The sequence below is a fragment of the Macaca fascicularis genome, chromosome 6, assembly GCF_037993035.2.
Source record: "Macaca fascicularis isolate 582-1 chromosome 6, T2T-MFA8v1.1".
NCBI lineage: Eukaryota > Metazoa > Chordata > Mammalia > Primates > Cercopithecidae > Macaca > Macaca fascicularis.
Window position 1 is genome coordinate 84,014,541 of NC_088380.1, and position 24,450 is coordinate 84,038,990.

At 45.8% G+C, this 24,450-nt stretch overlaps 1 protein-coding gene and 1 long non-coding RNA gene across 2 annotated transcripts in view; one reads left to right on the plus strand and one right to left on the minus strand.

Annotated features, from left to right (window-relative positions):
- The window catches only part of THBS4 (thrombospondin 4), a 46,614-nt gene extending 22,375 nt beyond the window's left edge, over window positions 1-24,239 (plus strand). Inside the window, exons 4-22 of the mRNA XM_005557265.4 lie at window positions 717-825; window positions 1,219-1,301; window positions 1,950-2,001; window positions 2,213-2,415; window positions 4,196-4,333; window positions 6,836-6,904; window positions 9,422-9,574; window positions 11,722-11,826; window positions 12,060-12,167; window positions 12,438-12,597; window positions 13,545-13,663; window positions 14,542-14,594; window positions 17,813-18,006; window positions 19,022-19,200; window positions 19,891-19,939; window positions 20,032-20,228; window positions 20,874-21,046; window positions 23,351-23,490; window positions 24,018-24,239. Coding sequence (XP_005557322.1) covers window positions 717-825; window positions 1,219-1,301; window positions 1,950-2,001; window positions 2,213-2,415; window positions 4,196-4,333; window positions 6,836-6,904; window positions 9,422-9,574; window positions 11,722-11,826; window positions 12,060-12,167; window positions 12,438-12,597; window positions 13,545-13,663; window positions 14,542-14,594; window positions 17,813-18,006; window positions 19,022-19,200; window positions 19,891-19,939; window positions 20,032-20,228; window positions 20,874-21,046; window positions 23,351-23,490; window positions 24,018-24,079 — 2,346 coding nt within the window. The 3' untranslated portion in view covers window positions 24,080-24,239. The remainder of the gene's footprint in view (window positions 1-716; window positions 826-1,218; window positions 1,302-1,949; window positions 2,002-2,212; window positions 2,416-4,195; window positions 4,334-6,835; window positions 6,905-9,421; window positions 9,575-11,721; window positions 11,827-12,059; window positions 12,168-12,437; window positions 12,598-13,544; window positions 13,664-14,541; window positions 14,595-17,812; window positions 18,007-19,021; window positions 19,201-19,890; window positions 19,940-20,031; window positions 20,229-20,873; window positions 21,047-23,350; window positions 23,491-24,017) is intronic.
- LOC135971318 (uncharacterized) lies at window positions 21,071-23,482 on the minus strand. The gene is made up of 3 exons (XR_010587422.2): window positions 23,306-23,482; window positions 22,719-22,891; window positions 21,071-21,193 (listed from the first exon to the last, which is right to left on the minus strand). It is a non-coding gene; the product is annotated as an uncharacterized lncRNA (long non-coding RNA).
- Window positions 24,240-24,450: the final 211 nt, after the last annotated feature.

Genomic DNA, 24,450 nt, shown 5'->3' on the forward strand with positions numbered 1-24,450 from the left:
TGTGTTAAATAGCATATGTTGCCTAAATCTTAGCTAAATCAAAAAGCAGAATTCCTCTGAAAATCCTCAGCTGTGCTCATTTCTATATAAGGATGATGACTTGACCTTGGCAGTTAACATAAACGTTTGGTTGTATATAGATATAATAAAAGTGATTGCAAGCAGAATTCACAAGATAAAAGGGCAAGAAAATTTACTTTTTGACTAACAATGAATAATATCAACCCAAAATGTAAAAATACGATGCCAACTGCCTAATGATCATAGAAGATATTATTCATTCTCATAGCCCGAAGAAATCACAGGCTTTGCTAGAACCTTGAGTCAAGACATCCAAAAACTAATACTGTTTAAAATTGGGATTAACACCTTATTTATTGCGATCTAAATTCCATAAACAAATTACAGACAATTCTTAAGAGCTTCCCGTCACAAAATAACTCCTTTACCATGTAGGAAAAGAGCCTTTCCTTTTCTCAGCCCTCTTGGTGGCAATGCCAGCATTTTCCTAGGCTGCTGGCTACTTACGTATTCACTTCAATCAAAAAGATAGGGCTGGCAGGCTTTAGGAAAAAATGTGATCCTACAAAATTATGTAAGATGTCAGAGGGTCCAGCGATACAGGACTACTTGATTATGAAAATTGCGTGAGTAGGCAAGCACATTGGCTTTTCAACAGTGTCAGCAATCTGTGGTATGAATGTGATTTCTTCCAGGACTTCTTGGAAGAGCTGAAGCTGGTGGTGAGAGGCTCACTGTTCCAGGTGGCCAGCCTGCAAGACTGCTTCCTGCAGCAGAGCGAGCCGCTGGCTGCCACAGGCACAGGTGTGGGCTCTTGGGCAGTTTGCATACCTTCATCAACACAAACTCCAAAGACCCTGAATAGGCAGGGTCCCATCACCAAAAAGTGGGACTGTCAACAGAGCAGCCCAACAAAACGTATCTATGAAAATCAGGCTCTTGAACAAAATCCAGGGCAAGGAGTATTTTCATTAAACTTTTATTTTTATGATTCACATGAATTTAGACTCAAATAGTCAGTGGCATCATTATCATTGTTTTTAGCTGAATTAAAGAAATTACCCCAAATTAAATTCAAATATTCTGGGTTTTTGAATCATCTTGTCATGATGATTTCCTGGGGTATCTTTTGGTTTTGAGTCACTTAGAAATGACCATCACTGGTTGAAAACTCTTTGCCTTTTGCTGTTCCTACAGGGGACTTTAACCGGCAGTTCTTGGGTCAAATGACACAATTAAACCAACTCCTGGGAGAGGTGAAGGACCTTCTGCGACAGCAGGTAACAAGTGGGGCATATCATCAGAAAAGCCCTGCTCTTCTCAGAGCAGCTCCCCACAAGCTAGTGGAGCTGCAGGCCTGCGCAGGCATGGAGGTGGCCTCTGAGTCAGACCTCCAGGGGCCCACACAGCCCCCCACAGCAGGGATCCACTGGAAGTTCTCTGGAAATGGGGGCCAAGTTCATGATGAACACACCATGGCTCTAAGCAGAGCGGGAGCCACCAAGGGCTGCTAATGCTACTGTAAGAAGTGTTACAGAGGGCCAGGTGTGGTGCCTCACGCCTGTAATCCCAGCACTTTGGGAGGCTGAGGTGGGCGGATCACAAGGTCAGGAGTTCGAGACCAGCCTGAACAACATGGTGAAACCCCGTCTCTACTAAAAACACAAAAATTAGCCAGGCGTGGTGGTGCATGCCTGTAATCCCAGCTACTCAGGAGGCTGAGCCAGGAGAATCGCTGGAACCTGGGAGGCAGAGGTTGAAGTGAGCTGAGATTGTGCCACTGCACTCCAGCCTGGACAACAGACTGAGACTGTCTCAAAAAAAAAAAAAAAAAAAAGTGTTACATAGATAGCTCCACATGGATTCTTTCATTCCTGGATGATTTCAGGCATTCCTTTTCAATCCTTTTCCTCTTCTCATTTTTAAAGGTTAAGGAAACATCATTTTTGCGAAACACCATAGCTGAATGCCAGGCTTGCGGTAAGTGCTTTCCTAGTAATGGGCTCGCCTGAGTCGGATGATGCAGGCTGATGAAGGGCTTGCGGTGAGTCTGTGTTAACCGCAGTTTCTGAAGGTCTACCACATAGTTGGAGGGGAGGGAGGAAAAGTTCAATGGGAAACTAAATTTTGTTTTGTCTTCCGTATATGTTCCTGGCGGTGAATAAGCCTGTGGATGATTGTTTTCCTCTAGGTCCTCTCAAGTTTCAGTCTCCAACCCCAAGCACCGTGGTACCCCCAGCACCCCCTGCACCGCCAACACGCCCACCTCGCCGGTGTGACTCCAACCCATGTTTCCGAGGTGTCCAATGTACCGACAGCAGAGATGGCTTCCAGTGTGGGCCCTGCCCCGAGGGCTACACAGGAAACGGGATCACCTGTATTGACGTGGATGAGGTAAAAGTTCACTTAGACCGGGAGGGAATCCCTAAGTATCCTCCTTACCCTGCAGCTTTTGGAAAAAGAAGCCAGGCTGATGATTAAGGGCTGACTTGGGCTGTCCTCCAGGCTCCATCAAAACCACTTGCTTGGAGACCCTGAGACACAGGGATGGTGGAAGGAGACATGACCCAAGGTTATGGCTGCATTTGTCATTTTTCGTCTGCGTTTCCAACTCTTCTACTGGTCCATTGGCTACAGTGCCGACGTTTCTGCTTTACACGCTGACATTTGCATTGGTTATTTCTCTTAAGCAGTCTGTGCTACAATTTTGTTTTTCCCCCACTTTTGCAAATGTAGAAGGGGAGGATTTTTGTAAGGGTATATTTCAGGAGTCACCATGGATTTCTTCAGGCTTCCTAAAACAAAGGAGCAGAGGGGAATGTCACACCAACAAGGGGGAGGCCCTGTAACCTATTAGTAACTAAACGTGCCCAGGGAGGGCCCCGGAGGAGGCACATCCAGCTGTTTGACCGGCTGGCAGAGCCCCAGAAGAGACTGTTTCAACACCATGGTTAGGCAGGCCAGGCCCAGTGGCTCAAGCCTGCAATCTCAACACTTTGGGAGGCTGAGGTGGGAGGATCACCTGAACTCAGGAGTTTAAGACCAGCCTGGGCAACAAGACAAAACCCTACCTCTACAAAAAATATGATCATTACCGGGGCATGGTGGCATGTGCCTGTGGTCCCAGCTACTCTGGAAGATGAAGTAGGAGGATTGCCTGAGGCAGGAGGTTGGCGCTGCAGTGAGCCATGATGGCACCACTGCACTTCAGCCTGGGCACGACCCTGTCTCAAAACAAACAAACAAAAAACATGGTTAGGCAATCATCAGTCTAGTCGCAAAGTAATGTTCATAGCAGGTAGCAAGGCTGCCACCAAAATGTGCCTTCAATGTGCCCTTCTCTTCCCACCCAGCCAGAGGAAGGCTGAAAGGACAAGCGCAGGAGAGAGACACAGGTAGGGAACTTAGGCACACTGGCTCCCTGGGGCTCCTGCAGGCCCTTGGTAACCTTAGTAACACTCAGCTGATTACCTTCCCTAGTAGTAAGCAATTAAGATGGTCTCTAGTGATCCCTCAATTGGAGAAACATCTGCACACATTTCACTGAACTGCATCTGGTTTTTATCTGTGAGCTGGAATTTTCCTCTTTCTGAAAGGGCAGGAAGTGGTCATGTTTTTTACATTAGTTGAAGTGGATTAAAAAAAAAAAAAAAACCAATCTCCAAGCTTCCTAGAGCCTTGGAATAGCATGGACTTGACAGGACATGGAGGCAGGCACAGGCCCTGAGGGATTATGTGGTACTGAAGAGGCACCGGCCCTGGCTTTGCCTTCTTAAGGTCTTTCTGACTGAGTAGTTGGTTTGCTGATGCTTTTGGAGTCATCTTAACAGCCAGCTAAGTGGTCCAGGGACATAGTCCTTTCACAGAGATTTGCAAATTCCGTGTCAGAATATCAGGGAGCTTATTACATTGAGAGGTAGGCTGGTTAATATCAAGGACCCTTTCAACATAGATGTGCCATTATTCTACAATACAGCAGAGCCCACTAAAAAGCAATGTTAGATTGTGTAGTCAGGGATTCAGTGGGTAACTGGATTTGGAAGCCTTTATTTCCTTTTATTATTTTTTCCACCAAAAGATAGTTAAATGACTAAACAAGTATGTGCAAATAGATGAAGAAAAGTTGGAGTGTTTTCTCGGTGTGGCTAAAGACTTTGGACTTTTTTGTCTTCAGTGCAAATACCATCCCTGCTACCCAGGCGTGCGCTGCGTGAATTTGTCTCCTGGCTTCAGATGTGACGCCTGCCCAGTGGGCTTCACAGGGCCCATGGTGCAGGGTGTTGGGATCAGTTTTGCCAAGTCAAACAAGCAGGTAGGCTGAAGTCATGGTTTCTATTCATTTCTCATCTTAACAGAACAACTGTGGTTGGTTCCCACCTCTTCGGTGTAACCCTTGACCTCCTTGAGCAGCCAAGGCCATGTGGAATGTCATGGTGCAAAATGAGCAAATCAGGAAGTTTTTCAACCATTTCTAAGTATTTACATTTATAAAACCTAGAAGGGAGGAAGCTTTTAAGATGGGATAATAGAGTATTACTGGAAAAACAGTAAAAGGGGTAATATGGCTATTGTCATAATTTCAGGCTTATTTTGTTGATGGCCGTTGAACATTTTGTCCTGCAGAATAAGTTGAGAACCAGGGAAACAAAAGCTTTGAAAAATTAGGTCATTTTTATAGAGTCATTGTTGCCAATCCGAAGCTGTTTCAGAGATGAGGGGATTTTAAGAGTAGAAATAATCCCCCAAGGCAACCTCCCCTTTTTCTTATGTAAGCTATAAATTGCCATAAAGCACTTGAGTACTTCTTGACAGTCTCCATTTATTTCCAAATGTTCTACTATATCCTGGTCATTATTTAACTGACTGACTGTGAAATTCTTTTTGATGTTTTTAGCCCTTAAAAATGGTTGGTCTATAAATATATTTTACTACTTTAGAGAAATTATTAGCTTTGAAGAAGGGCAGGGGCTTATTATTTCCTAGCTGCCTATCAAAGGGTTCTAGAGGGCATGATTTTTTAGACTAGAAAAGGTAGGCAAGCTAGACATATAGGAATGACAAGAGGCTGTTAGAGTCCTCTAAAGACAGAATCTCTAAGAACAAACCAAGGAAATAGACAAAACAAAATATAAGGTATTTGGTGTAAGGTAGTAAGGAACGCTTCTCAATAGACTTCCAGTAACATGGCAGACAGAACTGAAGTGGAAGGGAGCCACCTTGCTAAAATTTAACAGCAAATGTTACTGCATTCCAAAGTGAAAAGAAACAAAAGGAAATGACGCAGTGTCCAGAAACAAAGAGAAAACTCAAAGCCGGAACTGTGACTAAGAACTGATGCCACAGCAGATCCTGGGAGGTGGGAGCCAGGTCTGGGTCCTAGGAACGGGGACCTGGCTTTTACCCCCTGTGTGGAGTGGATGCAGCAATGGAGTCTGGGAACTTTGGAAAGGCCTAACACCCCCGCGTAAGTCCAGGACCCTCAAAGAACCACTCTATCCATTACAAGGAGACAGGAAAACTTGACTAGCCCTAAGAAACAATAAAGAAGCTTGACTTCAGCTTTAAGACATGCTTGACAAAAATGAAAATTACCCACAACAAATGTGGCACACATACAGTGTGGAACACATACAGTTATGAGTTCCAAATCTGTGTTATACATAAAATGCAGAAACACAAGCCAAAAAATTAAAATCATAACCAGCCATGAAAAGGTAAAATCCCCAGGGCCCTGTCTCAAGTCAAAGACACACCACTCTGTAAAGACACGCCAAAATTCAGGGCCAGTGGAATGCCCACAGGCAAAATCTGGGCTACTGAAGATATGCTCATAAACAAAAATGGCAGTTTATATAAAGAAACTACCATGAGGAAACATGATAAATATAAAGTAAATATAAAAAGGTAAAGAAATAAATACCATACTTAAAGAACAGGGCAATGTCCCATCTGAACAACATGGCAAAATCCCATCTCTACAAAAAATACACGCAAAAAAATTAGCTGGGTGTGGTGGTGCGTGCCTGTGGTCCCAGCTACCTTGGGAAGTTGAGGTGGGAGGATCACCTGAGTCTGGGAAGTCGAGGCTGCAGTGAGCTGTGATTGTGCCACTGCACTCCAGCCTGCGCAACGGAGCAAGACCCTGTCTCAACAACAACAAAAGTGTAGGGCGATGTGAGAAAAACATACAAGTTTGAAAAACAGCCAAATAAAACTTTTATCAGTGAAAATCATTGACCTTAACTCAATAGATGGGCAAAACAGATTAGACACAGCTTCGCAGGGATTTCATAGGCTAGGAGGTGAATTTAAAGAAATCATCTAGAACACAGCACAGAGAAATAAAGATATGAAGCATATAACAAGAGGTTAGGAGTCAAAAGAAGATATTAACGAGAAAGTCCAATATTCATCCAACTGTAGTTCCAAAGAAAGACTAGAAAGCAGTTGGGGGAAACTGAGAATGTTCCAGAATTGAAAAAAGCTAAGAATCCTCAGATAGGAGAACTACACTGAGTCCCAAGCAAGATAAAAAAAACTTTCCTAACCTAACAAGGTGGTGGAACAGATGAATTACACAAGTTGTCTTTTCTGAATAACTTTCAATGCCATGAAAGCAATTCTCATTTGCAATTAGATTAAGTACAAACTGGTACAAATGCAGGGAGATGGCACAAATAACCCTCAGATGACCATTCTACCTGAAATTCTGCATCTTCACTTCACACACAGATAGCAAAACAAAGGAGATTTATTTGCATTTCTATTTAAGCAGCATGTCTCGCTAAAGTTTCTTTGAACTTTTCTGCACTAGGTCTGCACTGACATTGATGAGTGTCGAAATGGAGCATGCGTTTCCAACTCGATCTGCATTAATACTTTGGTGAGTATTTCTCACAGCTGTTGTTATCAAAGCAGAACTGGCTATTAAAACAAGTGTATGTGTATAGACCATAGCTTCCAAACACACCTAGAACATGCGGGCATAATATATTTGATTGGCAGAATAAGGGCAAAAGTTTGTGCTAATGAAGTATTTAATATGAGTAACTGTATATAAGTAATTTTTATGTAAGAATACTTTTATAAGTGCCAAGTTTGTCCTTTATTTTCTACCAAAGTTGCAATATTAGGCCATTAGATAACTATTTATTGAATAAATTATTACTCCTGTATTTTAAAATTGTGAAGAGCTTGGTAGTTTATGTTAATAGTTCAGTGTTTTACTGGTGACTACACAATCCCCAAATGTCATTCTTTATTTTCATAAAACTTTTCAATCCGAGGTCAGGAGTTCGAGACTAACCTGGCTAACACAGTGAAACCCTCTCTCTACTAAAAATACAAAAAAAAAAATTAGCCAGGCCTGGTGGCAGGCGCCTGTAGTCCCAGCTACTCGGGAGGCTGAGGCGGGAGAATGGCGTGAACCTGGGAGGTGGAGCTTGCAGTGAGCCGAGATCGTGCCACTGCACTCCAGCCTGGGCGACAGAGTCTCAAAAACAAAAAAAAACAGACTCAGTCTCAAAAAATAAAAATAAAAATAAACTTTTCAAAACTTTTCATTGTATTAAATTGAAGTGCTTAGCACTTAGGGATGGCTATAACTTAAGTATTCAGATATGGGTTTTATTTCTGAAAGTTCCTGTCAAACTATGTCCAAGATAAAAGATGTACCAGAATAGACTATCAAGAAAAGAACTACTGATTACGTGTATGACTATTTGAAAGTTTTCCAACCTCTAGGTTCCTTGTTTCCTTGTAAGTAAAAGTACTTTACATTTATCGAGTCACTTATTTTAATCCTCACAACAACCTCATAAACGGGTATTATTATTATCCACATTTTACAATTGAAGAAACTGAGGCACAGAAATATTACATCATTAAGTCCAGGCATGGTGGAGCATTCCTATAGTCCCAACTCCTCAGGAGGCTGAAGCTGAAGGATCATTTTGGTCCAAGAGTAGTTTGAGGTTACAGTGAGCTGTGATCGGCACTGCACTCCAGTCTGGGTGAGAGAGGGAGACCCTGTCTCCAAAAAGAAAAAGAAGAAATGTTACGTATTTATACTAAGGTCACACATCTTAGAAGACTTCCAGGTTGGCTACAGAGCCTGAGTTCTTCTCCACAATGCTATATTGCTTAGGAATAGATGGGGATTTATTGCTTCTCAGCTTTTACCAGGACAAAGTAGTCTGCAAATAGATTTGCGAGATCTTGGTGTAAAGGTAATGACTGAGCCACCTAGAGAGAAGGAAAGTAGACAGTAAATAGAACTCCAGGAAACCCCAAAAATGAAGGACTAGGCCAAGGAAAAAGAGCAGAAGCCAGAAAAAGGAGCGAGTGGGCAGCATCACCAGGGAGGCTGAGATTGAGACAGGTCGTTGGAAAGCGTGCTTTGGATGTGGCAATTAAGAGGTTGTGAGTGACTTAAATCATTAAACTGCATACTTCAAATGGATGTCTTTTACGATCTATAAATTTTATGCCAATAAAACTGCATAAGATGAAAAATACAGCATGGTGACTTAGTTAATAATACCATGTTATAGATATGAAATCTGCTAAGAGAGCAGATCTTAAGTGTTTTCACTGAAAAAGAAAAAAGGGGAAGGCAACTATGTGAGTTGATGGATGTGTTACTTAACTGACTAGTAATCATTTCACAATGTATATGTATATCACATCATCACACTGCACACTTTCAATATATTCAGTTTTGTCAATTTTACCTCAATAACAATGAAAATTTTAATTTTGATTTTTATATATTATATAATATGTATTACATATATTGTGTGCAGTATGATTATATATATTATATATATATTATATCTATAAAAGCTAAAAAACCTGGCCCCTGAAGTGTCACTGCAGTGGAGCTGACAGCTCATTTGTCAGTTTCTCAGTCTGCCTCATCAGAAATTCTCAATGCAGGCCACCAGCATTTCTCTGTGCACCCATTCCTTTGTCATTCCATTGTAAAAGAGCCAAAGGAACAGCAAGAAGAAAAATTAACTTGCTTCTTAAGCAGATCATCTCCCTGTCCCCAGAGTAAGCTTCTCACACCACCTCCCAGGACTTCATTGGAACTTTTGGCCTCTCCCCTTATGCCCTCCACGGTGGCACAGGCAACTCAGTGTCTGGTTCACTGTGCAGCCTACTTCCCTCACTTCTATTCCTTGTTTGTCTGAGTGGCCGGACACAGCCTCCAGTCTGATGGTGTTTTCACCAACATTCACACGATCTTACATGTAAGCAGAGAGGCAGGCAGGGGTCTGATGCCTGAATCCTGCCAGCAATGAGTACCTGTGAAAATAGACACAATAACCGTACCTTTGCTCAAACTGTACCTTTGCTCACAGCTTTCAGCTCATCACCTGATCTTTGTTCCCTGCAGGGATCTTACCGCTGTGGGCCTTGCAAGCCAGGGTATACTGGTGATCAGATAAGAGGATGCAAAATGGAAAGAAACTGCAGAAACCCAGAGCTGAACCCTTGCAGTGTGAATGCCCGGTGCATTGAAGAGAGGCAGGGGGATGTGACATGTGTGGTAAGTTGTTTTTTGACTTCCTCTATCATTTTTCCTCTTCATTTTTGACTTCCTCTATCATTTTTCCTCCTTCATTTTTAACATCACCTCTCTCCAGTTTCTACGTGCTTCGGGGTAAAAGTACTTCAAAATGAAAGCATTGCAATCAAAATGAGCATGCAGTGTAATAGGAACAGGGTCCACTGAGTTTGTGGGGAGCAGCCTGACATCCATCTAACCATCAGCTGCCTTTTCTCTCCCTCTTGGCTGTGGGGCAACACTGTCTACTTGGGCACCTGAATGCCAGAGCCTCCAGTGAAGCCCCAGCTCCCAAGCACCTTCTGTGGAAAGGCCCAGAAGCCAGCAGCAGGGAGGTGAAGGAACATTCTTCTCCGCTTTCCTTCTTCTGCCCCGTCTACTTGCCTGTATAATGACAACATACCTGCTGTCATCTCTAATTGTCCTCATCCTTACGACTTCCACAGTGTCTGCCTGGACGCTCCTGTTGGGGATGGGCCGCCGTGGAGATGTGGGGGCTGTCATAGGCCCTCGGGGAGAAACCTCCCGTCTCCCGCAGGTGACTGGCAGGGGCCAGACGGTGCCATGCTCTATGTCTACCTCCACTCTAATCAGGGACAGCTCCGTGAATGGTCACGCCTCCTGTGCATTATCCAGCCCTGGAGCTGGTCTGGGGAGGGGAGACTGGGAAGAGAGTAGAGCAGTCACAGCAGGGCCTGACATGGGTCTCATGCTGAGCTTGTAGTGGGCCCTACGTGAAGGAGAGGGTGCGCTGCGGCCATCCATTCCCAAATCCAAGGATCCAGAGTCCTCAGCCTGCCATCCATTCCCAAATCCAAGGATCCAAAGTCCTGGGGACCCTAGGCACTGAAAAATCAGCAGACTTCAGCTGCCCCCCTCCTCTGCACTTCCCGGGGTACCAGGCCTTTGGCAGGTGGCTTGTCAGACTCTGGATTCACCGGTTCACAGTGATCACCCCTGAGCAGCATGATGGATTCTTAGAGCCCTTTTCCATCTTCTTTGTCTCAAAGTTATGCTTCTTTATCTTTATGCATGCACAGTTTTCCACAATGAGCCTATCACTTTTCAAATAGGAAAAATAAGAGTCAAAAATGAGTTAAATAAATAAATATAATAAAGTCAGCCCTCCTTGGCAATACAGATATTCTGTAACAAGGTCAGATGGAGGAATGTGCTGTATCAGAGAGGGAATAACCCCAGCAAGTTCCTGAATTCCTCATGGTTGGGCTTGTTTATTACCAAAAAGCAGTCATTGAGAAGCAAGTGTATATCTCTGTTGAAATCCCCCATTTTCTGTGAACAAATTGACAACTCCCCTGGGATGGTGGGTGATGGGGCTTTTAATATGTTTTTGAATTTGTAATAAGGCACAACGACAGATGGTAAAGGATTAATAAACTTGGTGTGACTACTAAAATAATTGAATCTGCCAGAAAATGGCTCATTAAAAATGTATTTGTTCCTAGAGGACATTTTTTCCTCATTAAAGTGAGTCAAGGACCAACCTCATGGATCAACCTTCCAGGCCTTCCAAAGGCCCTGCTGGGGCGAGTGAGCAGGAACCAGGAGCCCGGTAGGGTCTCTCTGGAGTCCTGCCTCCTGAATCCTGGTTGTAGAGGGAGAGCACAGATGATTGAGAATAGGCAGGCTGCGGCTGAGGAAGTCACTGGTCTGGAAGCTCCTTATTTTGGGTGGTGAGGCCAGGAAATTTAACCTGTGCTCACATAAGTCTGATTTCCATTGGCCCAGACTCTGCTCCTCAGACTCTCTCCCTCCTCCCTCCTTTATCTCCCACCCCAGGTCAGCTTTCCGTCCCTCTGCATTTCCAGTTCCCTGTGACCTTCTGGGTCCCCTCCTCCCGTCTCCCTTCTGCTGCTCTGCTTGTTCTGGAAGCGGAAGTGGGAGTGGGAGGGAGAGTTTTCTCTCTACGTCTCCCTTTACATCTTTTGAATAGGGAACCATCACACTACTCAAGTGCAATTAAATAGTTTCTAAGCCCCACCCAACAAGGCTGAGTGACTCTGGGCCCTCCCCCTGGGAATGAGCAAAGGAGCAGAGAGGCCCTTGTCAGCCCCCAGCTCCCTGCCAGGCTCAGCTTCCCAGGCCTCTGATGGGCTTTCCCTTTACAGTGTGGAGTCGGTTGGGCTGGCGATGGCTATGTCTGTGGAAAGGATGTGGACATCGACAGTTACCCTGATGAAGAACTGCCATGCTCTGCCAGGAACTGTAAGAAGGTAAGGGGTGTTGGGGTGACAGTAGGCACACATGCACTGTGGCTTTCCAAAGTCACATCTTCTATGGGGAGAGGTTCTATGGATCTAATTTAAAATTGCACTTGTAAAGTAGCTGCATCTCAGATGAAGTGAAACAGTCACCAACAATAAAGCCACAGTGTGTTGAGGTCAGAAACAGTTACTAGCTTAACACACATGTAGGATGTCATTCAGAACTGCGTTTTCCCCCTAAGGACAACTGCAAGTATGTGCCAAATTCTGGCCAAGAAGATGCAGACAGAGATGGCATTGGCGACGCTTGTGACGAGGATGCTGATGGAGACGGGATCCTGAATGAGCAGGTATCTGCTTTGCTGGGAGGGCCTGTGAATTGCCATGTACCAGGGATGATGGGAGAAAGCCTGTGAAGTCAACTGTGTATATGAATCATCCCAAATGTTAGTTTCCATGCCTGCATTCCACAGCACTGCAGCTTTTTACTCCTTAAGATTCACAAATGTTTGAAATATAAAACTGACAAACTTGGGCCACCAGAGTTCTGACGCTTCTTAACAATGGGGGAAGTGGATTTAGTAAAAGTCTGAGTGATGTTCTATCCTTTCATCTTTTAGGATAACTGTGTCCTGATTCACAATGTGGACCAAAGGAACAGCGATAAAGATATCTTTGGAGATGCCTGTGATAACTGCCTGAGTGTCTTAAATAATGACCAGAAAGACACAGATGGGGATGGAAGAGGAGATGCCTGTGATGATGACATGGATGGAGATGGTAGATTTATCTTGCTTTTGTCTTTTATCTGGGATTCAATTGACCTTGTTCCATTGTTCTCTCTCCAGAGTAGGAATAGAATGACTGATTCAGGGCCTTCCAGCTGTGGGTGGCTCACTGTGGCCTGCATCTGGAGGGCCCAAGGTGGACTTGTGTCTGTGGAAGGAGACTCCACAGCCCACTCCACTACTTAATGGCTCTGGATGTTTCCAGGACTTTGTATCATTGCCAGAAACTTTGTAGGACCCCTTCAAGCAGTGTCTTATCAGGGTGTGTCTTCGTGGGCATCTCCCTTCCCATTTCTACCTCTCCTCACTCGCTACTAGACTTTCTACACGTGAGAGACCCAGAAGTGAAGAACTGAATGAGAAGGCATTGAGCACCCCCCCTAAAACATGACCTCACCTTCTGCAAGCCTAACTGATGACCCATTTCCAGTGGTGTGCTGGTAAACAAACCACAGAAAGCCCTGGTTGGTAGCATTTGCCAGTTTCCATGAGGTAACTCCATACTGTCCTCATTGCTGATTTCAAGCTACCAATGTGACATCATCAAACACAAAACTGAAGAGAGAGAGGGACACGATGGACCAGCTCCAACACAACACTGCCTAGAGCCCTAGGGTCTCAGTCATAGCTCAGATACCCATGAGATCCTCCCTCTCCAGGGTCAGCCCATACAGCCATCATGATCCCCTCCTCTGGTTGCTATCATAGCCTTTGACATCTTGGACAAATTAGAATTCAGTCGACAAATACCTCTGAGAGCTGTTCATTTTTAAGTCTCCCAGGATCCATCCTTTGAAGCTACCTCTGGATAACTGCTGAAAAGGCTAGTCCCTGTGTGACACTGGCCCAGGCAGAAGCGACTCACCGTGTGCCTGATCTCTCCGGCACCTAGAAGTCAGTGACATCCCCCTGACTCAAGGTAGCATTTCTTTCTCACAGGAATAAAAAACATTCTGGACAACTGCCCAAGATTTCCCAATCGTGACCAACGGGACAAGGATGGTGATGGTGTGGGGGATGCCTGTGACAGTTGTCCTGATATCAGCAACCCTAACCAGGTTAGTAGGATACTGGGGAATTCAAACTCCAGGCTGAATTCCTCTATGCAAAGACTCATTTAAGACGGGTGTCTAGAAAAACAGCAGAGCCTCTTAGCTGTTGCCACTTACCTAACAAAGCAGAGGCGGAGAAAGGACACACTGTGGGCCTGAAGATGGTGGGATGAGCACCACACGAGATCTGAAGCCCTAGGGACTATCTCCCAGGCTGTCGATTGCCTGTGAGGTTAGCAACACGAGCTTCATGATGCTCAATACAAGTATTTCTCCTGCAGAAAGGAAAATGGAACATGGAAATTAACCATTGGGAGCCTTGTGTCCCTTTAGTCCCTAAACCCCTACACAGCCTATGTATGGACATTTCAGATTCAGTTCAGCCAGTGATGTGTTGCATCTCCCTTCTCACTCCTCCTTCCTGTCTGGATAATTGGGTATGATGTGTCATTTATTTTTAAAGCCCTGAGACAGGGGAGTCATGGTTGCCCTCTGTGACTCACTCACAATTTTGGCCAAATTTCAAATTGCAACAGCAAAGCAAAATCAACTTGTCTTCTCCCCGTACCTATGGCTGGCTCCCTCTGACCCATGCCAGAGTTCTATGCCTCCACCTGCCACCATGCTGCCCCAGCGCCCCTTTCCAATCAGCTCATCTGGTGTGTGGGCAGCCCATCCATGTAGCTTGATATTTTAGAAGGCTTTTTTGAAAATTCAGCATTGTGCCTACACCAATATGGTGTTGTCCTTTTGCAGTTTTGCACCACCCCAGTTCCAGAGAAATAATTCCCCAAATCCAATGATGATGGGTGAGTTCTGCCTTCTCTGGAACATTCTGTACATGCAAGCCCAGGAATAAATAACATGCGCTGTTCTCTTTGCAGTCTGATGTGGATAATGATCTGGTTGGGGACTCCTGTGACACCAATCAGGACAGGTATGGCATGTCTCCCAACTGCAGAGAGCCAGATGCAACATCCAGAGAGGGTTTTAAATTTCAGAACTTCCTGCCGCTCCATTCCTTGGGATCTCTCTGGGTTGACTGAGCTGCTGGTGGGATAATAGCCCTGCCTTTGGTCAGGATTACCATGAAAATTCTCCCTGAAAGTTCTGTATAGGGGATAACAGTGTCAGAATAGGGTACTAGGCACTCCAGCAAGTGAGATCTATTTCAGGAGAGGTAATATAGCATCATGCTTCACAGATGGGCTCTGGAATAAGACAGCTAGATATAAATCTCAGCTCCTTCTCTTACATGCCAGCTAACCTTATACTAATACTTATTACCTAGTACTTCTGTGCCTCAATTTTCTCATCTGTAAAATGAGGATGACAGTAGATCTAGCTCATAGGACCATCGCGAAGATGGAGTTGATCCATGGAAAGTGCTTATTATGGTTTCTGTTACATACATAGCACTCAGTAGATATTAGCTCTTTTATTTTTATCATCTTTCAGCTCAGGAAAACTTCACCATCGTCCCAAAATAGAAGGCTGTCAGTTTGCTGAGGGATTGCTATTATTTTCTGGAAATTTCCTTGAAATTTTTAAAATTCCGTTTCCCTTACTTAAGTGGAATTGTTCTGTGGAAGTAAGTTTTGTCAACCCTCCTAGCTCAACACGATGGAGTCCTACATTAAGACTCAAGGCTGGATCAACTGATCAGATACTGGAAGAACATCACCAAAAACAGACGTGTGCCACTCAGCCCTAGAGGCACCTGCAACCCAAGGTTCTAAACCCTTTCATCTCCTTAGGGAAGTCTTACAAAGGCAGCTAGGGCAAGGGTGAGAGGGAAAGGATTCTGAAAGACAAAGCAAAAAAAGAGGTAATTTCTCTCCTGATGACCTGGATCAGAGGTTGCCCTGTAGAAACCAGTTCTTGACCCAAACCTTACTCAAGGATAGCTCCTATGAAGCCACGTCTCTCTTTTTTTTTTTTTTTTGGAGATGGAGTCTTGCTCTGTCACCCAGGCTGGCGTGATCTCAGCTCACTGCAACCTCCACCTCCTGGGTTCAAGCAATTCTCGTGCCCCAGCCTCCCAAGTAACCGGGATTGCAGGTGTGTGCCACCATGCCTGGCTAATTTTTGTATTTTTAGTAGAGACACGGTTTCATCATGTGGGCCAAGCTGGTCTTGAACTCCTGGCCTTGAGTGATCCACCTGCCTCAGCCTCCCAAAGTGTGCATCTTTTTCATTATTCTGTGTGTCCTTGCTGCAAAGTACATATAGTCATCCCTCAGTATCCCAGGGTATTGGTCCCAGGACATCCCTCTGCCCCCAGGATACCAAAATCTTCAAATACTCAAGTCCTTTATATAAAATGATGTAGTATCTGCATATAACCTATACCTGTCCTCCCATATGCCTTAAAAATCCTCTCTAGATTACATAATACCTAATACAATGTAAATGCTAGGTAAATAGTTATTATACTGCAATGGTTTCTTATTTGTCTTATTTTATGTTATTTTTTATTGTTCTTTTTCAAATCTTTTCAATCCTTAGTTGGTTGAATCTGCGGATATGGAACCGCGGATACAGAGGCCCGACTGTACTAGCTAAGTGAACTTAAACATTTTTCACAGTCTCTTGGCATCTCAGCTTCTTCACCTGCAAAGAGGAGATAAATAAATGCATCGCACAGGTTATGGCGAAAATTCAAGATAATGTAGATAAAGCTCCTGGCACAGCACTGGCCCAAGGGTGACATGCAGAAAGCAGGAGCCATGTTATTCTTGGTATCACAGTACAAGGAAAGGCATGTCAGCAACAGAGCCTGACGTCAGATGTCGCTCTCCTCTTCTGCAGGGAAGGTGGGACTGTATCCTGACAACTGCCCTAAATAATGTGCATCAAGAATGTTCCCTGGTGCAGGTCATCTTGCACTCTGACTACTATCTACATTAATTTCTAAAATATCCTATCCCACCAGCCTCTAGATATTTGCCCAAAACAAATGACTCATTCTGCTCTGCTTTAATTCCCACAAAGTTGAACCTTGGAGAAGAGGACAGGAACTGCTTGTTTTTGCATAAAAATGTTCAGGGCTCTATAGAACGGCTGCTAATGGAAATAGCTCAGTCTTGTGTTTTATAAAGCAGCCTGCTGCATGCATAGGGATTCTGCTGTTTGAGCCACATCATCTTCTGCTTGTCCAGGCTGGCTTCACTTTTGCTGGACTCTTTCTGTCCCCGTGTACCATCTGGAAAGTGTGGCCATAGAGCGTGGTCTGGTCCTTGGCTCCCCTCTCCAAGAGGGTGCAGGGGCAGCTCCTGGCCCAGGACAGGCCGCAGGTGGACCAGGGCCAAAGGACTACTAATTCTTTTCCAGAGTAACCATGAGCGGTCTCAGGCTCCAGGACACCTCTTGGAGGCAGGGCAGACGCATTTTCAGGTGTCCTTTCAGCCCAGAAAGTCAGGTGGACAGAGAAGGAGAGTTCTGAGATGTCCTTTAGACCAGCACTGAGCCTGGCCTACATGTTCCCCTCGGGAAGGCATGACCCTGTTCACTTAGTCCTTCTCCCCACGGCGTTCAGGTCTGAATCCTCATGGGATCCACTAGCCATGGATTGTGAAGAGTAATATCCAGAAAACACTGCAGGGCTTCCTAAGAGTCAGTACTTTTTCATATATTGAAATTTAATATGCAAAATCCTGATTTTCATCATTTAATCTTCCTAACAACCCTCTGAGGTGGGTACTATTTTCATTTTACAGATGAGGACCCTGAGCCATAGAGAGGTCAGATGTCCTGCCTGAGGTCACATGCTGGCCAGTGCCTGAGCCAGGATTTACACTGGGCTGTCTGGTTCCACTGCCTATCACTCTGTTCCCCTCACACGTCCTCTGAGTTGAATATTATCTAGCAGTTCCCAGGGACTGATAGGAGCATCTGGTCACAAGTCATAGAAATAGACCCTTATCTTCTTGAGTAGGAAATGACTCACTTGTTTCAAGAGGGCGAGGATGGGAAAAGCTGTCTCCGAGGCCCATAGGGCAGCCTTGTCTTAGGGAATGACCCCAGTGGGCTTGATTTTAAAAGCCATCCCTGGTTTAAAAAAAAAACCTCAAGCACAGACTCTCCTTCCTAAGAATGGATCCTTCCTGTTCCCGGCTGAACTGTGAGCCACATCACCTGTCCTTTCTCGCGCAGTGATGGAGATGGGCACCAGGACAGCACAGACAACTGCCCCACCGTCATTAACAGTGCCCAGCTGGACACCGATAAGGATGGAATTGGTGACGAGTGTGATGATGATGATGACAATGATGGTATCCCAGACCTGGTGCCCCCTGGACCAGACAACTGCCGGCTGGTCCCCAACCCAGCCCAGGAGGATAGCAACAGTAAGCAGGCTCAGCCCAAAGCCGCGCAGCACCCCTGCGCTCCCTTCAGCCAGGCACGTGGGGGCACGCCTCTCTCCAGGCACCAACTCAGAACATCCCCAGCTCCCATCAGCTGCTTCTCCATACCCAGCCTCTCTGCATAGCTGCAGCTTGTGTGGACAGCAGATATCTGGTAGACACCACTCTCCAACTAAGTCAGGACTGAGCTGCTTTGCATCTTCCTGAACAACCCTAGGATGCCATCACACAGGTCAGGGAAGCAGCCACACACTGTGGCTCAGTTCCCAAAGGGCTTGGAGAGCTGCTCCCCCATCTTACCTGCCACCTGCCACCTTCCACTGGGAGTCCCACAAAAGGAGCAGGATAGAGAGAATGGCACAGAAGTGGTATATGCCAGGTTCACAAACACAGATGCCTGCGGGGGCCAGGCAGATAAGAAAATGTCTGCACCAAGCCAGACATGAGACAGCAGGGAGTGTTGAGGACTGCGGTGACCTGGAGAGGGCGTGCCCGTCCACAGCAGTGCACATGCAAAAATGCCAGCATGTGAGCTGAACAACACACACGTGGGGGCCACATTCAGTCTAGGGGCCACCAGAACTTAGTCTTAGAGATATTCTGGTAACAATAATTTCCCTGTTTTCTACACATTACAGTCCAGAAAGTGCTGTAGACGTTTGCTTATGTGAGGTCAAGCTTAAGATCCACCAGTTGGTGAACCCAACTGTAGGTAATAAGAACTTTTATGGGGACAGAGTGGAGGGCAACTGTTCAAATTGATCTTTCTAAAAGCTCTGGGAGGACTGGCCTGGTCACCCAGTACAAGGACTCCAGGATGGGGCCTGGGACCAGCTCAGACATGACCCCAGGGCTCCTCTCCCCACACTAATGGGAAATCATGGCCCTGGTTGTGGGAGCTTGAGCCCTTCTATTCCTCATGCAGCCCCTTTCCCTGCCAAGGAGTGGCAGTGGGTGTGAGCGCTATTGAGCCCCTGTCCTTTTCCACCCCACTCAGGCGACGGAGTGGGAGACATCTGTGAGTCTGACTTTGACCAGGACCAGGTCATCGATCGGATCGATGTCTGCCCAGAGAACGCAGAGGTCACCCTGACCGACTTCAGGGCTTACCAGACCGTGGTCCTGGATCCTGAAGGGGATGCCCAGATCGATCCCAACTGGGTGGTCCTGAACCAGGTGAGTGTCACATGGGCGGCAACGGCTCAGCCTTGCCTCTCAACAGAGGCCCTTCTGATAGTGGTAGGTCATGTTTAGAGGGTGCAGACAATGAGCCAGGCATTCTTCACATCGCTCTTATTCCTCAACAGCCCTATGACAGACTACTTCAATTATGCCCATTTTACAGAGGAGGAAATTGTCTGCTACAGCTTTCATGATTGTAGCATCTTAATGATGGTAGCACTGTGGTAAGTAGCTGAGATGACTGCGCTTGGGACTCAGGCAGTCTGACCCTAGAACTGACAGTTCTGATCTCTGCAGCAGACTGCCTTCTGCGTATCCCCCCCATTGTGTAACCAAGAAAGGCAAGAACAGAGAGGCTTAGTAGATTTTCCAGAGTCACAGAGCAAGTCACATTGATTAGAAGTATATGTTGTATGTTCCCCAGTTAAAGGCCTGTTCGATCAGCTTAAGTGACAGTCTCAGCAAACTTATTTCTATTCAGCTTTGAGCTTATTTTAACCTTCTTTACAAGTACATGCTTTCTTCGAGCACATAACACGATAGAGCAACTATTCTGATGATGAAATCTTTATATGGAGGTCAGACATCACTGGCCACTCACTCGCGGTGCCTGAGGTTTTCAGCTTCCTCAGGGTTACTTGACCCCTTCAAGACTGTTCTGAACTCCCTCACCTCTCTCTGCAGGGCATGGAGATTGTGCAGACCATGAACAGTGATCCTGGCCTGGCAGTGGGTACGTCCAGGGCCTCAGTTGCCACTCGCATAGAATTCTTCCAGCTACTGGTGTGGTTTGTCTGTTGTTCTAATCGTATCTGGTCCCTACAGGGTACACGGCTTTTAATGGAGTTGACTTCGAAGGGACCTTCCATGTAAATACCCAGACAGATGATGACTATGCGGGCTTTATCTTTGGCTACCAAGATAGCTCCAGCTTCTACGTGGTCATGTGGAAGCAGACGGAGCAGACATATTGGCAAGCCACCCCGTTCCGAGCGGTTGCAGAACCTGGCATTCAGCTCAAGGTATTGGTGGTTTGAAGTCATTCATCGCCCTTTCTTCTGGACCCTTCATCTTTTTCCAGATGTTGTGTTTTCCCATATGGTACTTAATCTAAAAAATTGATGCATTTATGCTAACGTTAGAGTCAGGGAAGACGACAGCTGACCCAGGGCCTTGCCTTCGTTCCTGTGTACCAGCTACATTCTAACCTCTAATGGTGGGAATCCCAGCCTACGTGAGGTCAGAGGGAGGGGAGGTTTAGAGTGCACCTTCAGGCACACCGTGTTGGAAACTGGCTAATCAGTTTCATCGATAGGTCCAACTTTGTACAGGAGGGCTCATGGGCTACTTCTGTCACCCCTGCTAGGACACAAGGCTGACTTAAGTAGCCAGACGTTTGATGGGAGCCCTCATTGGGCAAATGTAGGGAGCAGTGGATTTGCAGCAGGAACAACATGGAATGTGTGGTGGAATACTGGGCAAGGCTTAGTAGTAAAAGGTTGGGGTCACCTCCATAGATATGACATTTAAGTGTTTATGCTTTGTTTCGAATCCAAGGCAGCCGGATGATAACCATGACTGTAACCTGGATCATCACTTCAGATCCAGGAAGTGGGAAGGGTGGTGCCTGGGTCCTGTCCTAAAACCTTGCTTGTGTCATCGTCCAGGCTGTGAAGTCTAAGACAGGTCCAGGGGAGCATCTCCGGAACTCCCTGTGGCACACGGGGGACACCAGTGACCAGGTCAGGCTGCTGTGGAAGGATTCCAGGAATGTGGGCTGGAAGGACAAGGTGTCCTACCGCTGGTTCCTACAGCACAGGCCCCAGGTGGGCTACATCAGGTAGGTAGAGGCCCCATCTCCTTACCTTGCCCTAGAAGCAAAGCACCCTCTGTTCTGCATCCCAGAGCCTTCACTTCCCTGAGCAGTTCTGACCTAGGATAGTCCCCAAGGACATGCCAGGACTTTTGTGACTGCAGGGTGGGGAACCTAGAAAAGAAGTGGGGGAGAAGGCACTCAGACTCAGACAGACCACCCGGACAGGACAGAAGGGCCAAGATGGGGAGAGAAGGAACAGAGTTGAGGGGAGGACCCAGCGTTGTGGGGTTGGTGCATTTGGATGGCTGTGCCCTCCTGCCATGCTCTGAAGAGAAACCTGAGGGTAGACATGCCAATCGGTATGAGGTAAGAGGTGTGGCAGGGTCTCTTCTCCACACCCTCCCCTGTGGCACCTCTGGGCCCTGTGTAATCACTTACTAGTGCACGTTTCACCCTGACTGCACTATGCCCCTTACAGTCTGTCTTCCCTACTGGATCACAAACTGCATGAGAGCAGCACTGGTATCTTTTTTTTTTTTTTGAGACAGAATCTCACTCTGTTGCCAGATGGGAGTGCTGTGGTGTGATCTAGGCTCACTGCAACCTCTGCCTTCCTGGTTCAAGTGATTCTCCTGCCTCAGCCTCCCAAGTAGCTGGGATTATAGGCATGTGCCACCATACCCAGCTAATTTTTGTATTTTTAATAGAGATGGGGTTTCATCATGTTGGCCATTGTGATCCGCACACCTCGGCCTCCCAAAGTGCTGGGATTACAGGCGTGGGCCACCGTGCCTGGCTGTATCTTATTTTATCTTGGTCTCCCCAGTGCCTAGCACAAAGTCTGGCATCTACTACACATGGCACGAAGTAATCGTCATGTAAGCCAAAGTAGTCTGTCTTGTTTCTTTATAGGACTTTTTTTTTTTTTTTTTTTTTTTTTTTTTTAGTATTCTCTCTCGGGAGTTAGGAGGCTTAGGGCTGTATCTTTGAAATGTAGATAGTGTTCTTCATTTGAACTTGCAGCTCAACACCCATCCTAGCCTATGTAGTATATTGAGGAAGCAGTACTGAGTGCATTCTCCTCCTCAGGGCAGGAAAACAGCCTCGTGGAAAAAAGAAAGTCATGAGGGCAAATCCATGTTTTGTTTCTCTTTGTGACATTATGTCAAATGTACTCTTTTTGTCTCACAGTAAGATGATCATGTTCTCAGCCCTATTAAGCTCAATGCCCCTTTTTTATAATATTTTGAAATGCCCCCTTTTCCATCCCAAAATGGAATCATAGAAATTACAACCTACCTACACATATAATCTAGAAAATCAGTCTGAGCCCTAACAATATAATAGCGAAATAAGAAAAACTTATAACAAGATAATTTAAATACTTGAGCACAGCCACACCAGAAGACAAAATGAAATAGACACTTGCACCCATACCTAGAATCACTATGCAGGTGACACTCTAACACAGACTGTTGTGTCAGTGACTTAAATGTTACACTGGTGTTGATGACAGCAATGTCAATTTCTCAAATGGTGAACATTTTAGAATGTTAATTTTCAAACAAAGTACTCAGTAGTTTTCTCAATTTACCCTGGAAAATACAGTTTACATTAAAATGTGTGCAAAATATATTTGATGTTCACAAGTGAAAGGAAGTCAGGTTCTAGGCCCTGATAGTTGCTCTTTACCTACCCTGGTGTCTGAGGAACACTCCAGAAGTGTAGGGAATGTAGGACAGGTTTTGATTGTTCTCTCTAGGGCATTGCACGCCATCCAGCATCCCTGGCTGCCATCACTCAGTGCCCCTGTGACAACCCAAAGTGTCCACACAGATTCCTCCAACTCTACTTAGGGAGAGCTGAATCCTGTGGAGAATCAAAGCTCTGAGATTCCACCAAAAGAGAGAAATCAGACCAAAGGAAAAGCAGAAGTCTTTAAGCATGGTATATAGACAAGGCGACTCACATGACAATGAAGACACAAAACTTTCTCACTCATGACATCAGGTTTGGTTTGATTTTTAACTCAAGTTTGATAGTGTGCCCAACATCATGTTAAGCCTTGTGAGAGACAGAAGTTGGGAAGAAACACCCCCCCAGACATACACACACACACAGGGACACACAAACGGTCCCTGCCCTCAGGGACTTCCAGTCTAGTAAGTAAGGGGGAACAGCTACAGCATAATCCAGGTCAGCGAGAAATGGAGCCTAAAACAGAGTAAAGACACAGGTGTGTATAAGAAGCGGGGCCCCTGGGCCTCACAGTGAGCACTTTACCCGGGTTGGATTTCATGGAGACCCCTCCGGCTGTGTTGTCCACAGGGTACGATTTTATGAAGGCTCCGAGTTGGTGGCTGACTCTGGAGTCACCATAGACACCACAATGCGTGGAGGCCGACTTGGCGTTTTCTGCTTCTCTCAAGAAAACATCATCTGGTCCAACCTCAAGTATCGCTGCAATGGTAACGTGCATTCTCATTACTATTCAATATTGTTACTAGAATTAGTCAAATACTGCCACCTTATTTTTATACCGCACTTCCCCCCAAAAGCCCAACGCTCATACCACGTAGTCATTAAAACCTGATAGTCCCTGTGTACCAGAAGTAAAAAGCAGATCGCATTTATCCTATTTTATGCATGTGGAAATTAAGACCCACAGAATTTGACTGCATGGTTTAGGGTTTGGGATTCAGTGAGAAATCCAGTCAGATTTAATTTACAGGAAGCCTTTATTTTTTCATGTAGTTAAAACATAACCATAGATGCAAAACCCACTCTGCCTGCTGATTTTCTGTAGGGCCGGGAAGGAGCACTCCCGGGCTTTAAGCCAACGGTTTGCAAAGCAGCCTGCAGGAGAAGATGGCGGCGAGGGCCTGCGGGGCCTCCTGGGCGGGCTAACAGCGCCCCCTACGGGACGCCTGCGCCGCGGGCGGGGGTCCGGGTGGAAGGAACCTCGCTAACCTCCCTGTGCGCATTCCTATTGCAGACACCATCCCTGAGGACTTCCAAGAGTTTCAAACCCAGAATTTCGACCGCTTGGATAATTGAACCAAGAGAGCAATCCGTAACTGCTTTTCCGAACACTAAAACCATATATTTTTTAACTTCCTTTAATTTTCTTTATATACACTGTGGCTTTCTTTTACCAACCCAAATAAATCAAAATGTTTTATATGAATGTGGCAATAAAGGAGATCATTTTTAAAAACCGTGTTGCTCAGACATTGCTCTCGTGTGAGGGATCCCCGTTAACTTGCAGGGTGGTGGTTTCTTCTCAGACCCGGTAGCCGGTAAGATGAGCCTGTGCGTGAATCACAAGGTCCAGGCCAGAGGTCTCATCTGGGGTCCCCCCAGTTTGTTCCATACAAAACGCCTAACCGTTCCATGCTCACCTCGGCAGCTTCCTTATTTTGGCTTAG